Below are 15,778 nucleotides of genomic sequence, written 5' to 3'. Positions count from 1 at the left end.
ACAAAAAAAAAGCCTAAAAAAAATCTAAACTTAGAAATGCTTTGACCAAAGCTTTTTAAAGATTTGAAACAAAGCTTCTCTACGCTAGCATAAATTAAATCCCCTTTTAAAAAGAAGAAGATTTAAGTAATTTAGCTTAATATTAAAGCTTTTAAACAAAGCTTCTTCAAACCTAATCAACGGCGGCGCTAGAGAAGAAAAGAAAGAGTTGCCAGCTTCACAATTTTACAACCGTGGACGCCGATCGGGTGAAGAGATAAAATAAGAAATTATAGCCTTAACTTTGTCTCCTAATTATGCTTAAAGCCAAAAGTTTATTTACTGCAACAAAAAAGCTAATTAGCCGTTTTCTCCTTTTTGCTTCAGAACCCGGTTTTCAAGGGGTTTAGCAATCTAACAATGGAACTAAAACCTCTTTCAATTGCTGATTCCATCCATTCCGTTGGATGTTGGAGAGGAAGAAGAAACCGAAAGGTGGTTTTGTGAAGAGACTGAAGTATATGCCTTTCTTTTTTTCTTCAGTCCTTGGTAAAAGATTTCTTTCTTCTTATCCAAGGTTCCTTAAGCCTTGGAAGTTCATATCCACCCTTATTCAAAGCCTTGCAACCTTTTTCAAGTCTCATGCATACTTTTGAAATTCAATGAATTTAAATTTACAAGAGTTTAGCCATACCATTAAATTTTTGAATTTCTTCAAAAATATATTTTTGATTTAAAACCTTGAAGAGGTATCCTTTGTACTTGCCAAAGCTTTGATACCACTCAAACAAGAATCTTTTTCGAAGTACAAGCTTAAACCAAATTCTCGCAATAACAAATAAATTCAATAGAGAAAAATTAAATCAAATATAAGAAGATGAACGTAAACAATTAAAAAATAAACTTCACCACACAAAAGACAAGTATTGGGTACAATCCCCCCCGGCCCCCTCGACGTGTGTGGCTTCTTCTCCCACATGCGGTATTTATGTTATATTCATATTTTTAGCCCTTGGAGCCAATAATAGCACCTTTTCCACTTTTAGGCTTTTACTTTACATATAATTAACCTTGTCAAAGGTTTTTAAGGTTTATATATGATAAAACCTTTGCGCGATGATAAATACTAATAGGCCTTTACACATAAATAATCTTGCTCACACTCACACATAGAATAACCTTGTGCACATTCACACATAAAATAATCTTGTGCACGCTCGTACATAAAATAATCTTGTGCATACTCGCACATAAAATCGAGCCACATAATAGGCTACAAATAATTAATGAAATTCTAATGCATGATTAGCACATGATCTTCATCTTCACACAGTGCTGAATCCACTATCCATACGACACCTCAATCAATACCCTCATATAGTGCGACACCTAAATCGGTACCCTCGCACATCTCATTCCATACGACACCTCAATCGATACCCTCGTTGTAAGTGTCATTTTATGATTTAATATTATTGGATATTTTGCCTTCTAACAAAGAATAAGATTTTTCTTACTCTATAGTTGCAACTGTCATTTTGTGATTTAACATTATTGGAAATTTTACCTTCCAACTTCCAACAAAGAATAAGTCACTTGATTGGTTGGATTATCATGTACATTGACCTGATGTAGTAGTCTTCGATCCCTTACAGTTATTTACAAGCCTTCTTTTTTAGAATCCTTCAAAGAAGGTAGACCATTTTGATTATTTTATACATAAGTTGGATGTAGTAAAATATAGTCTCTATCTCAAAGACATTAGTAAAAGAAGATTTTCTATTAATTCTTTGAGAATCTATCAAGGGAAAAGTATGGACAATGTTAAAAAAAACGAGTGAAATAGATTGTAGTATTGACATTTGAAATTTTCCTTTAGCGCATCATACACTTGAAAGTACATGAAGATTTTATGTCTTGAAAGAGGCACTAGAGATTCTATGTCTTGAAAGATGCAACTTCATAAATAAACTTCTAAAAGACAAATTTTGAGGATGAGATGACTTGGTTAGTTCAATGCCTTGTCTGGGAGGTACTCGCAAACAAAGATGTGATTGCTTAAAATCTTTACTCCTCAAGAGACATAAAATGGTTCTACCAATGTTCATAAAGCATAGTCTTCTTGGTTTCAATATCTTATTCCCCTAGATTGTTCTAGTGGACTAGAGATCCGTGGTGGGCCATGACACGGACACCGTGCACATTACATAGTCAATGCGATGTGGTGTATGCTATGCCACACAGAGGGCAAAAGAGGTCATATGGTGGGGTGCCACCTACTTACCTATCTAGACAAAATATACCACTTACCTATCTAGACTAGGGAGCTCATCTTTGAGATATGTTACATGTATCATAATGGCATCAGTGGTGTAGTGGAGGTGTTCATAGGAAGGGTTGAGGGACCACCACAAGTGGTGTAGTGGAGGTGTTGATAGGAAGGGTTGAGGGACCACCACAGAGCAAGGAGCTTGGACTATGGAGACTCTCAGTGGAGAGTAGAGATGGAGAACCTTTGAGAAGTGGGCTCTTTTTGTTCTTGGAGGACCGAGTACAAAAGGGGTTTTGAATTTGTATAGGGCTAGAAGACGTGGGTGGAAAGCAAGGGCAAAAGACACGCTAGATGGTAAGGGTTCCCCTTTGAAATGAAAAAGCAAAGGTAGGTGGAAAGGGGGGTACAAGACAATGGGACAAATTTGCAGGGGAATCATGCACTGCAGGCCTTGCAATTGGAGAGCAGGTGAGCAACAGGCAGAGGTGCTGCGGCCTATGTAAACGTTTGCAGGAGGGGGAATCTTGCACACATCCGGCCTTGTTATCTGCAGAGAGAGAGAGAGAGATGGAGACTGGCTGCTGGCGCACCACCAAATCAGCGAAAATGTAAACCAAAATGAGGTGGTGTGTCACGTGTGTGAATAATCAGGATCCGTCGGTCAACGCAAGTAACTTCTCATGACAGGCTGGCAAAAAGAACTGCACTGCTCATAGCGCTCTTGTGTGCTAGCGAGAGTGTGTGTCTCTTTATAAATTTAAAAAAAAACTACTTTCCTTGGAGAGTGTGATTTTCACTCCTTAGTTTTAGTTATAAAATCGATTCTTATGCATTTTTTTCAATAAAAACCGTTTGAGCTTGTAGGTCACCTCTTTTTTCCACTGGTCAGAAAAAAAACAGCTTGAAGGTCTCCCTTTTTTCCACTGGTTAAAAAAAAGCTTACGAGAGAGAAAGAAGAAGAAGAAGAAGAAGCTCTTTTAACATCGTAGGAACAATCCCAAGAGACCAAATATGATCTATCCGACGGGCGTGAGATTCGAACACAAGACGTGTTGAATTACAACTCCATGAGCTAACCAATCTACCACACATTGGGTGATAGGAAGGTTAGCCTATTTTGTTTATTTACCCACACACCCGTTTGAAGAAGCTCTTTTAACGTCGTAGGAACAATCCCAAGAGACCAAATATGATCTATCCGACGGGAGTGAGATTTGAACACAAGACGTGTTGAATAACAACTCCATGAGCTAACCAATCTACCACACATTGGGTGATAGAAAGGTTAGCCCATTTTGTTTATTTACCCACACACCCGTTTGAAGAAGCTCTTTTAACGTCATAGGAACAATCCCAAGAGACCAAATATGATCTATCCGACGGGAGTGAGATGAGACATGCCGGGAAAAGTTGTCCACATTTTGGAGTATTTTTGACAGATTTATAATAATTTGAAGGTATTTATTGCTAATACCACACAAAATATTCAAAATCCTGAACCTTAACTCTGAAATTTGCAAGTTATTTTAAAAATTTCAACCATGCAGAATGGTTTGTTATTTAATCATGCAATTGAATTAACTTGCTTTGAGTAGTGGGTATCATGTTTGAATGCCAAGGTGGGTTAGCACAAAGAAGAGTGTCTGGAACCCATCATAACTTGGAGCCTGGTGGCGAGCTCCCATTTTGTGTAGGTGGTAACTTTATCTTCTTTCTTTAGGTTGTAACTTTATATTTGTTCTATAAGTTGTAATGTCTCCCAAAAGTGGACTAGTTGTAGCTACCTTTTTGGGTTTGTTATTAAACATGCGTTATGCAAGACATTGTGCCAAGTTAGGGATTGGGTCAGTCAAAGGTGTTAGCCATTGAGGTCTACGATTAAATGATTTTGTTTGAATATTTATATTTGTATATTTTTTGGATGTCACATTTAATATTGCATGTGCTTTGTTGTAAATGATGGGCCAGAGTAGTTGTGTATTAACAGGGCTGGTTCACACACATGCATTGGTGGGTGGTGGTGAGCGCTTTGATGGCTTGAGTGTGGGAAAATGGTATGAGTATGAGGAAGTGGCTTGATTTGGGACTACTGGTGGGGGGAAATGCGCATGAATAGCCCTGATAATATTTTGAATGTTGGTGGTAGGAGTCCCTTTGTAAATTTATGATGATTTGCCATTGAAGAAGGACACGTGTGAATGGCACCCTTTTGAAATCCCTAGTTGATTAGGGCCGTTCCAGACCATGGTTGGAACTGTGAAAAAGTGGAAGGGATCCCAAATTTTTTGCTCCATCCTGCCAGCCTAGAGTTGTGGACGGGTGAACATCCCTGTCTACTTCCCCTGCGTGCGTGATTCTAAGCGAATATCTCGATTTCGGAGCTTTTAGTGTAAACCCCTTTAATCTCTCTCTCTCGACGGCACTTTCTTTTTTTGCACTTGGTAATTGATTTGCTTTCCATAGCTTTCTTGGTGATTGATGTGCTTTCTACAGAGAGTTCCTTTTTGTTCTCGCCAACAAGCGTGTTGTAAAAGAGTTCCTTTTTTGTTAAAATTTCAAAATAATAAATATCTATTACATATTAACCATGGACAACCTAGGTACAAGGAAAGAGAAATTGTGGATTTATAAAAAATAAGAAGAAAAAATCCCTTCTATTGCTATTATTATCTATTAGCATGTGCAATGTATTCAGCAACAAAGTGGGAGTTGAGTACTAGTATAAATTAAGAGAGTTCCTCCTTCATTAAAATTTTAAAAAAAAATATAAATGTTATGTTCTACTTTTAACCAAGGAGCCAATGTCCTCGTTTACTGTTTTGTGAAGTTAGTAGGAACAGCACTCTTGAGAGAGGCACGACTGCGTCCAATACAGGCGGCCTTTTCTGGACTTATTTTCTCCCAACAGATGTCCTCCCCCCCTCCCCTCTCTCTCTCTCTCTCTCTCTCTCTCTCTTACACACACACACAGGAAAGCCCAATCCTAGCGCGAGGGAAAAGACAGTAGAATTTTCCCAGATGTTGAGAATTTTGACTTACCTGGCTTGTTCTTCCAAAACCTCCCCACCATGAGAGAGGAGGAAGCTTCGTGTGGGGTTTCCTTGTGGTGAGACTCCTAATTGCAATTTGCCAGCTTTTCTCGATTGACCGAGTTTACCTACCTCCTTCGCCTCGCCCTCCCTTCATCGTCATCATCAGCCACTCCTTTCTGTTCCTTTCTGTTTTGACTTAATCTATTGCAATCGCAAGAACAATTTGAGTTTGCCTTTTGCTTCTCTACGCAAGCCTTACCAAATCCCTTTTCTTTAACGGATCCTTGCTTTCGCCTGCCACCACATAAAGATAGCCGCCGCCCCCGCCACCCACACCCACAACACATACACACTCGCACACAAACAGTCACTGCCCCTTTTGCTCTAAAGTGGGGCTTCTGAGGAAGAATTCCCCTTTTTCACAGTTCCGAAATCCACCAGCTTTTTCTAAGACAGCAGAGGGGAGCTCACATCCTGTACTGATTTGAAGCCCTTATCTGATTAAAATTCAGAAAAAAACAGGTTTTTGTCTTTTGAAGAATTGTACATCAGATCAAGAGCAATTCCCTCTGAAGGATATGGTGAAGGAAGGCAATGGCAAGCGGCCACCACTGTGAATCAGGAGCATCACCCACCATTTACACACCGGTCGGCCATAGCATGCAAAGCTTCTCCACAGCATCCTTCCGACAGTTCATGTAAGTCTCCCGTTCAACTGTCGTGCAATTTTTGATATACAGTCATATCCCTGCTGAATGCTTATATGCCCTTACTGTGTATGTTGTACATAGGTACTGTATGGTGTCGTACATTAGGGTTTTGCCGTACATATGACAGTATGCTATTTTGTCCAGTACTGAATGCTATTGATGTTTCTGTACTTATTGCCGTGTATACTGTGGTTCATGACGGTTAGGCCACAGATTAGCTCTGTGTGCAGTTTGTCTAGTGTTGTGTATATCGACTTTATATATATTTTATGTTCTTTTTTTTTTCTTTTTTTTTTCCGAGAAAAGATCCTTTCATTAGTTATATAAAAAACGCCCGTAGGGCTACAAAAGATCTCTCCTGCTCATAAGAGAGACAGAGCAGTGAATACAGCATGGCAGCCCGGGAGACTCTCCCTAGGTGCTGCAAAATACAAGCATCAGTACAAAGAACTGAGAGGCTAAATCATACAATAGGGGGGGGGGAAGAGCCAAACAGGTGGCCTGTAGTGCCAACGGGGGGATCCCGTGTGTAAGGTGTAGAAAGGGCCATAGCGCCAAGCGGTATGAAAGGCCTGGCGCCGTAAGATCGCCTCATCCGAGTCTCCCCGGATGCGGTCGTACTGTCCTCGCAGGGTGTGGATCAACTCCTGCCAAATCCCCCGTACAGTCTCTGCTGGTGGCTCCAATCTCCCCTCAAAGGCCGTAAAGATATATTTTATGTTCTATGTAGGTGAATCGTATTATACTGTGCTCAGTGCCTTGTTGTTCATGCTACTTCTAGCTGGACCTGATTATGTCCTGGTCTGTCCCGCCAGGTGTCCCTCCCATGTGATGAAAGTTGTCGGAATGTTTGTAATCAACTGAAATTATGCATTGATGTGCCTGGCGAAACTCATTCAGGATAATTTGGTGGCCAAAGCAGGTGACCCAACACGGGGCTTACTTGCTTGGAACTGGAAACAACCCAACACTTGTTGGTCTTTAATAGGATGCCTAGATGGGTGCTTCAATACGATGCCTAGATGGGTGCAGTCAACGGACCCTACCTACCCACATGGAGGTATAGTTGACTATATTGTTGAGTCACCTGCTTTGTCCACACAACTCATAGCATCCAGACATGATGATGCCATGTAATCTCAATATTAGTCGGACATCAACAGATAAAGATGCCCCAGTCACCAAACATGGAGCTTACTTTCTTCGAATTGGAAACAGCCCAACACTTGTTGGTCTTTAATGGGATGCCTAGATGGCAATGGACCCTACCTACCCACATGGAGGTGTAGCTACTGTATTGTTTGGTGACTGGGGCAGCCTTATCTGCTGATGTCTGACCATATGAAGATTACATGGCATCATCATGTCTGGATGCTATGAGTTGTGTGGCCAAAGCAGGTGACCCCAACAATATAGTCAACTACACCACCAATGTCAGGTTGTTTCCAATTCCAAGCAAGCCAGCCTGGCCAAAGCAGGTGACCCAACGATACAGTCAACTACACCTCCATGTTGGCAGGTAGGGTCCGTTGACTACATGCAAGAAAGGAATCTAGTGAGAGAAGAAAATTGCACTCAGTATACATGGAGTACCTAGAAGGCGGTCGCAAGTAGGAAGCATGTCCATGTGGCACTAAAATAGGTGATGCATGTGACACAGACTCGATCACTCACTTGATATGAACCTACAAGAACCTTGCATGCCCTTTTTCACCACTCAACTTCTGTGGATTGTGTTTGGACAGAGAGTTTTGGGGATGGTTTAGCAGCTCAATAGGTGCCAGAAATGCCTAGGCAAGACACCTATGAATGAGACACCTTTGGTGCACATTATTAAGGCATTTGGAATATTTTATGTCACTATTTTTCAGGCTGAAATGGGCTGCTCAACGTGGCTTTTTTTCCCATAAAAGGGGGTTTGGATCGTCATTTATTTATCTCGTGTGTTGAGGTGCTTACCTTCAGCAAAATGCAGAGAGTGTTGGTGATCCGAAAAGCTGGGAGTTGATCCCTAGACCGGTGGAGTTCTACTGTTGAAGAGCGACTCTTAGAAGAAGGAACACTGGTCCAGATTTGCAGCACGACTATGCCAGGCTGAGGTCACAGCAGCGTTAGGCTGAGATCAAAGGGATTCAGATGCATTTGCATTTTGTACATGAGAACATTCATTGTAACCTGTTCTTGTACATAATGCATGGTAGGTTTAGGTGTCCATTGTGTTTGTGCTTGCGTTTTTGTTTTCTGCTGCCATCTTCCATCTTTGATAAACCCTTGCACATAGAACAAGTATACCACACCCCCCCACCCACACGTGCACTTACCAAGAGAGAGAGAGAGAGAGAGAGAGAGAGACTTAGCTTTTTAGTTTTTGTTGAAGTGTAGTGGCCATACAGGAGCGAAGGCTATTAGGGACATCTCGGAGCTGTATCTTCCAGGAAATCAAGAACTCAGTTCTATCCAGGCTGTCAATATAGAACGTAAGTTAGCTTTGGTTAAGAAGGCAGCATGGATTTGCGGCAGTCATGGGCGAGTTTTTTTGGTATTAACTCTTGATATGAATGTGACGTGATTGATTGTATGATTTTGACTGTGGATGGTGCTCTTTTGGTTCCTTTTTTGAATTGATTAGTTGAATCACTTCATGAATTTGTTGGAAGCCGGTTACAGACATTCTCCTGCCTGTCTTTCAAGGGCAGTGCCTGGCAATTGTGGATGGGCAGTCAAGAAGGACTGGCAGGAGGGATATCTGTTACTAGCCTGAGTTGAGCTGAATGTGCACTGTTGAATTATCATCCCAATATCTTTTTAATTGTTCAGTTCTGTAGTCTTTGACACAATGTATCTGTCATGCAGATAATCCTTTAGTGACAGAGAGTGCATGTGAGGTATACATTTTAAAGATTTTTAGAACTTATGGTATATACAAGTATCTTTATTTTCTAGATTGTTGTTCTCTGATAGATTGTTTCTCATGTAGCTGCATGTTCAATTGTTCTCAACTTGCAGCAATCCTCTCAGCTAAGTTCTCTCTCTGGCACGAGCACAGATTCTCATTCGAGGATCAAGTCTCACAATCAGAATACAATTATGGGTGGCTTTGAACCTCTTGCCAATCGCTATCAGACCTGGGCAGAGAACAGTCCCCGGGCTGAAACTTCAGCAAGTATGGAAGGAGATCCAAAAGATGAGAGGGTAAGAAGCTTTTTTAAATACCACACTAGAACAACTGAGTATTTGACAATCAACTTTGGTTAGTTATCATTTATTATGGCTAACCACAATCAGGACGGTTCTGATCTGTGTATGTGTGTGTGCACGTCTCTCTCTCTCTCCCCCGTGCATGTGTCCAGTTGGAAAGTGGAAATGGTGGAGAGATTGTTCTTGCATCAATGTATTCTGGTCATGAACGGGCAAAGTTCACTGACTCCAAGGTAAATTTTTTCATATGCTTCTCAAAAATGAAAAAAATATCAACACATTATACTGTTCATTATTTTACACAAGAGGATTTTTGGTTGTTTAGAATGATTTTGATGGAGATTGGTTTTGAAGCAAAGTTTAGCTGCCTCAAAATTTCCTCTCATGGCAGGTTACTACACTAGTTACCATAATACTTGGCAGTTGCATGTATTGCCAATGTAAACTTATTGCTGGGTTGCACCCAGTTCACATTTGTAATGGTTTGTCTATATAATAATTCCAAGTTCACTGCTAGCATCCTAGTAGTTATATGGAGTATAGTCGCAGGGTTGAGAAGACCTTAAGGTGGATTTGTACTTAGCTGTCAAAACGTCCTGATAAAACACTTCGAAAATGTCAAAGATCGAAAATGAACGTGGACCCCAACACCATGTCATCATGCCAGGTCAAAGGATAAGTTGTGTTTCATATGTATGCACAGAGGCAGGAGCACTATTAATGCATAAGATTGCAGCATGAGGAAGAGCTGGTTAAAGGTCAACTGATGGCAGTATGGGTCAATAAAAAGCATTAACTACTTTGAGCAAGTTTACACCGTCCAGTGTTTCCAACTTAAATGTGCCAATGCCAAAAGATGTCCAGCAATCTGGTAAAGGCCCATTCACCACATCTTCAATTCGCTGAGATGCTGCCCCATCAGAGAGTTGGGTCTCCATTTTGAACTTAGTATTCTGATCAACCATGACTTTTGGTGGCAGTGAACTGCTTCCATGCTGGAGCTACATAGGTAACTAGTAGATGTTGGACCTGCTGCTGCTTTGACTCATTCAGAGACAGTCTAGCATCTAATGTAACTCAAAGTTTTGGAAGCACAAACTCCATTAGAACTATTGCTTCCAATCCATAGACTAAGGAGAGGGGTTTTTCCGATGATGGTCTTTAGATTCTGTCCAAAATGCTTGTAAAGTAGAATAAAGATTTTGATTCCAATCTGCACGATTTTCATTAACCACCTTTTTCTAGATCTTTTGTAAAACTTTGTTGATATGTTTTGCCTGACCATTTTCCCTTGGGTAATACATCGTGGGCTTCTTGTGAATAATCATGTTTTTTTGAGTTACGTGGTGGATCACAACATTGATGAAATAACCTCCTTAACCACTTACCAACTCAATCGGACAACCAAACCTAGGCATGATCATTTTATAGAGGAATTTAAGCCATGAACTTTGTCCCTTTGTCTCGGAGTCTGGAGAGCACTAGCTTCCACCTATTTAGTGTAATATTTTGTTGCCACCAAAATATTTCTATTATTATGATGATTGCATTCTTTACGTGTACTCAACCTTGTGAATTTCATGGTAGCAATTGAACGCATTTCAACCTGTAGGGGACATGTTTCATACGTAGCAAACGTTTCACACGTTTGAAACATGTTTTTTTCAACCTTTTTTATTTTTTATTTTTTATTTTTGGTTGTATAAGGTCAAAAAATCGTCTCAATTAGATAGCGACCCTGCTGACCAGAGAAAAAAACGTATGCATTTGTTAGACATGTACTGGTTAACCCTGCGGGCCGTTACCTCCTTGTTTGAAACTTGGCAATGCATGATTTGTATGATAGAATTTATGTTTTTTACACTGCAGCACAGTAAACAAGTTTTTTTATGCATATAAGTAACATATCTGGCATTTTTTAAGACATGTCCCGCCCCCCTCCTCCTGTGAAACGTTTTTGAAACCTGTGAGACGTCTATGAAATATTTCAAATGCATTTCGTGCTACTATACTCGTGATCCTCCATAGGTGCTTTGCATACTGCACATGTAGCGTATGGGGCCATACTCCATGCAAAATGCATGAGATTCTTTATAAATTTTGAAGTTCTTGTTTATCCTAGACATTATTAGGCAGTCCATATGCCTCATTCATGCTTCCCATATGCTTTCCCATGCGGCCTGTACTCATTGTATGTACTTAATCGTTATCTTTTTTTATCATAGTTTGTACTTACTTTTCAAACTAGAAAAAATGTGGTGTACTTTATCTTAGAAGAAATAGCTTTGTAAGGCGTGGCATTTTAGCCAATGGGGCCTTTTTCAACTTTGCAAGTTAAGTTTTCCCTCTTTTAGTGTCCAATCTATAAGAGAGATATGGTGGCTTGGGACGTTTGAAGTACCGAAGGAGACACATGAAGTGTTGGCTTGGATGTTTGATAGGATACCATGGATAACCAATGTCATTAAAGGTTGTCAAAGGGTTGGCTGACCATTAGTATCTTGTGGCACTCATCCTATGCCTTCTATGAAAAGATGCATTAAAAAAAAAGGGGGAGTGTTTGTGTGGAAGTGAAGGGTAGACCATCTTACAATATTGTAAAGCATGTTTCTTTTTCCCCTTCAACACAATCCTGGTTTATGTCCAGTGAGCCCTTTGTTAAGCGATTCGCTCTGCATAATTTGATATGGCCTGCATTAAGCTAAGCCCTCTGGTTCCAAGAAACATTTTCTAAGTGTACAGTCTGTAATCATCTACAGAGTCTTCTTTATCCATGTTTGTGATAAAGCACGCTTATTTCTGTCAGGCCACCTTCAATGGTACTTTTCAAGAAATTTATCAATGAGAGAAGAATGTTTCAGTCGCACTTGTAAAAGCTAGTGCTCAGCTGAGACTACAATAAATGAAAAGGAATCAAAACAGATATTTGATTGCTCAACTTGAAGGGAGAAGGCTATGACAAGGACTAAAGGTCCTGATTCTGATTCTGATTCTTAGAGCTGATCTGTTTCCAAAAATGACTTTTATCATGAATGTCATAGACTTCACCGCTTTTGCACTTCTTGTTTGATCTTCAGTTTAGGGACCATGTAACTCTCTCTAATAAGGTTGTGATGGTATGGTAGGTGCTCAGACGACTTGCTCAGAATCGCGAAGCTGCTCGCAAGAGTCGCCTCCGAAAGAAGGTGAGTGGCTCCTTAAATCTGGGGTTTCTATTTTTTCTGATTTCAGCAGTTTTATTAAGGTACTTGCAGTCTGGTTAACATGGTATTTTTGTTTTTAGGCATATGTTCAACAGTTGGAGTCAAGTCGAGTGAAGTTAAATCAACTTGAGCAAGAGGTTGATCGGGCTCGACAGCAGGTAAAAGTTTGTTAGTGTAGAAGATTTATATTACAGGAGCTAAAGGTGAATGATACGTTTTGTCTCAGAATGAATACACATAATTGACAACTATGTGCATTACTATCATTTTGCAGCAGTTTGGCTGAAGTTTGTTTCTGTCTACTGGAGGGAAATTCAGCCTTTTGAAATTGCTGAGCACTTTAGTATATGTATGTTTCAGGGAATGTATGTCAGTGGGCATTTGGCGGGTGGAGATGCTAGCAGATCTGTGAATTCAGGTATTAACTTGAATAAATAGTCACAGCAGATAGTAGGAAACATCTTTGGTTAGTAGACAATATCTATATCAATATTGTCTACCTGCATTTAGTTGGCAGTTTACACCACTTTTTTAGTCTCTGAAGTTTTGAACTAATGGGATTATTTGAGGCTACTGATTCCCCTTTTGGTTGGCAGGTGCTGCTGCCTTCAATATGGATTATGCACGCTGGGTTGAAGAGCAGAATAGACAGCTTTCGGAACTTAGATCTGCTTTGACAAATCATGTTATTGACAATGATTTGCACCTTCTTGTGAATAATAGCATGGCACATTATGATGAGCTATTCCGTCTTAAGGGTGTTGCTGTGAAGGCAGATGTCTTTCATATCGTTTCCGGCATGTGGAAGACACCTGCAGAGCGGTGCTTTATGTGGATGGGAGGCTTTCGTCCTTCTGAGCTCCTTAAGGTCTGTGTTTCTCTTTACCCAAGCCTGTTGCCAGCATGAGTGTGAAACTGTGTGTGTGTGTGTGTGTTTTGTCACCATGTCAGTATCTTGGACAGCCCCATGCATTATCGAGGCAAGAACTCAATAGAGATATCAGAGATGATGTTTGGCAGATTTGCATCCATAAAACGTGGATACATCCAGAGACACTCCCATCAAGATACTGAGATTAGTTTCGAACAGCTATGGCAGATTGGTTTATGCCCTGTAACCTAAAGATTTGTATGTCACATGCAAGAAGGATCTCCTTGGGCCAGCTCTAGGCGTCATCAGGCTCCACATTGAATGAGGAAGAGGGGTGCCATCCACACGTGAGAATCGAGAGCTGCAAGCATGCACAGTATTTAACATGAAAGAGGTTGAGACTGAGGAGCAAGCCATCCTTCGATGCCCAGCATATTATGAGACTATTCAGAGGGATTTAGTCCTCTTTGTTGAGTCATAGAGTATGATGACCGAATTGCAGCCACAAGACGCTTTTATCCAGGCTTCCAAACTTCAAAATGCCTAGCTGCTACTAAACGCCCTTAGACGACGATGATACAACTGGATGAGGTCTTCAGAGGGCTCTACAACCCTATCAGGCTTTTGGACATATGGCCTTCATTATCCTCCAGTGTTTTCTCGGCCTATTTTTCATTTTCATTATGCTTTGTTTAGGTTATAGGGAATGATGTCCTATGCATCCCACCACTTGTATCATCATTGGTCTCATGGTTCTTTTCGGCCCCTCGAAGACGTTTATAAACCTTCGTCTCTCTCTCTCTCTCTCTCTCTCTCTCTCTCTCTCCCCCCCCTCCCCCCCTTTTTGCCCATGCACATGCCCATTGCCAGCACAAGAAAGAAAATTGCTCACGAATTTTATTAATTTTCTTCTTTTTCTTTAAAACAATGATTTTTTCTACTTTTATGGAATGCTAAGGTGTTGTGTGCACTGTGTACCATGGTCAGATTGTTATTCCTCAGCTCGAACCACTCACTGAGCAGCAACTGCTAGCGGTATGCAACTTGCAACAATCCTCCCAACAGGCCGAGGATGCTTTGTCTCAAGGTATGGAAGCTCTTCAACAGAATCTTGCAGACACGTTATCTGCAGGCTCTTTGGGAACTCCGAATGTTGCTAATTACATGGGTCAGATGTCGATGGCCATGGGGAAACTAGGCACCCTAGAAAATTTCGTGCGGCAGGTTGCCTTCTCGTCCCTACTCTATTCAATCTGCTTATGATCTTGTTTTGTTGGTTTAGTATCAGGCAACTAGCTTTGCGGAAGATTTGATCCATGGATTGATGTGGATTTTTTTTTTTGGGGAACCTGATGCTTTGGCAGGCTGACAATCTCAGACAGCAGACACTGCAGCAAATGCATCGCATTCTGACGACTCGTCAGGCGGCAAGGGGGCTGCTTGCGATGGGAGACTACTTTTCACGCCTGCGTGCACTAAGCTCCCTTTGGATAGCACGACCTCGGGATTAAATTGTTGTTTTGCTGTCAGCTACTAACCACAACAAAAATTGATCGTCTATTGGGAAAGATGTTTGAGAAAATGCGTCTCGAGCTCGCATGCTTTAATCATGGATTGAGGGCTGATGAAGTCAAGGTTGGAAACTTGGATGCCATGCGTACACAACTCTCACCTTAACCTCTTCCCTTGTAAGTAGCTACTTTCTTTTGCTGTCTTTCTTAATTGGCGAGGGATCTATATGCTTTACAAGTTTATAATCTCCTATTATGGAGATATCAATCAATGGAGTCCAGTAGATGTTTGAAAAAAATTCATTGAGGCAATAGGCCATGAACCAAAAATATAGTTAAGTTCTTCTTTACGCTCATGGGGATTTGCTTGTAAATCTCATGTTGTATCTCAAGTATGCCAGCTTGTTCTGTGTTTTCCTCTTCTTGAGAGACTCAAATGTGGTCATGCATTGTGTATTTTGGGATGACCCGTACCAAAACAAATGACTAGCCTTGGTCATTTTGAGGTTGTGGGGATTTTAAAAATGGACTTGCAAGATGCTTCTAACTTGAAGCAGTTGGACGGAAATTAGCAGCTTATCGAAGTGGTAAATGCGAAAGTGAGGGTTACTAGGCAGCATGGATAGTGAGAGGTGAAGGTGGAAACATTACTGCTTTACTGGCTAGAATGGTTGATTTTTGTATAGCATGGATTTCCTCGAGTGCAAATATTTTGACTATATACAGCTTATCTCCGGTTCTGAAATGGAGAGGTACAAACCACCATCTCTCTCTCTCTCTCTCTCTCTCGTCTTCTCCGTCGATTGGTCTCTCTAGATCAATAAGTCGACGTTAAGCAGCTCTCGTCTCGTCTCTCTCTCTCTCTCAAGAAAGCCCTCGAAGGTGCAACTGCATCTTAATTTTCTAAGTCTTATCACATGGGCATCGTATAATATAAGCACCTCTTCATTGCTATAACATAAGCACAGAACTCAATGATCTTTGCCTTCAGGCATCAAAGAA

General features: G+C 40.8%; 1 protein-coding gene across 6 annotated transcripts; it reads left to right on the top strand.

The window, feature by feature from the left end:
* Positions 1 to 5,127: 5,127 nt before the first annotated feature.
* LOC147612639 (transcription factor TGA2.2-like) lies at positions 5,128 to 15,194 on the top strand. 6 transcript variants are annotated; one of them, XM_086783211.1, is made up of 12 exons: positions 5,185 to 5,720; positions 5,762 to 5,981; positions 8,376 to 8,470; positions 8,847 to 8,878; positions 9,000 to 9,185; positions 9,344 to 9,424; positions 12,317 to 12,376; positions 12,475 to 12,552; positions 12,755 to 12,812; positions 12,991 to 13,262; positions 14,253 to 14,489; positions 14,630 to 15,194. In XM_086783211.1, exons 2-12 carry the CDS (start codon positions 5,878 to 5,880, stop codon positions 14,774 to 14,776), a joined length of 1,350 nt encoding a protein of 449 aa, XP_086639337.1. In that variant the 5' UTR covers positions 5,185 to 5,720; positions 5,762 to 5,877; the 3' UTR covers positions 14,777 to 15,194. The 6 variants fall into 6 exon arrangements, with proteins under 6 accessions (XP_086639341.1, XP_086639337.1, XP_086639343.1 ...); XM_086783215.1 differs by having other exon boundaries at positions 5,128 to 5,981; positions 8,371 to 8,470; XM_086783217.1 differs by having other exon boundaries at positions 5,185 to 5,981; positions 8,387 to 8,470.
* Positions 15,195 to 15,778: the final 584 nt, after the last annotated feature.

The sequence above is a fragment of the Cibotium barometz genome, chromosome 45, assembly GCF_041138505.1.
Source record: "Cibotium barometz isolate CiBa-2024 chromosome 45, ASM4113850v1, whole genome shotgun sequence".
Classification (NCBI taxonomy): Eukaryota; Viridiplantae; Streptophyta; class Polypodiopsida; order Cyatheales; family Cibotiaceae; genus Cibotium; species Cibotium barometz.
The sequence above is the reverse complement of the archived record's forward strand: the minus strand, read 5'-3'. Positions and strand labels throughout refer to the sequence as shown.

Excerpts from the sequence above, each read along its gene's own strand:
- LOC147612639 (XM_086783211.1), top strand. The coding sequence starts at position 5,878 with ATGGCAAGCGGCCACCACTGTGAATCAGGAGCATCACCCACCATTTAC. Across the intron at positions 9,186-9,343 it reads GAGATCCAAAAGATGAGAGG|TTGGAAAGTGGAAATGGTGG; the intron begins GTAAGAAGCTTT and ends GCATGTGTCCAG. Across the intron at positions 12,813-12,990 it reads TAGCAGATCTGTGAATTCAG|GTGCTGCTGCCTTCAATATG; the intron begins GTATTAACTTGA and ends TTTGGTTGGCAG.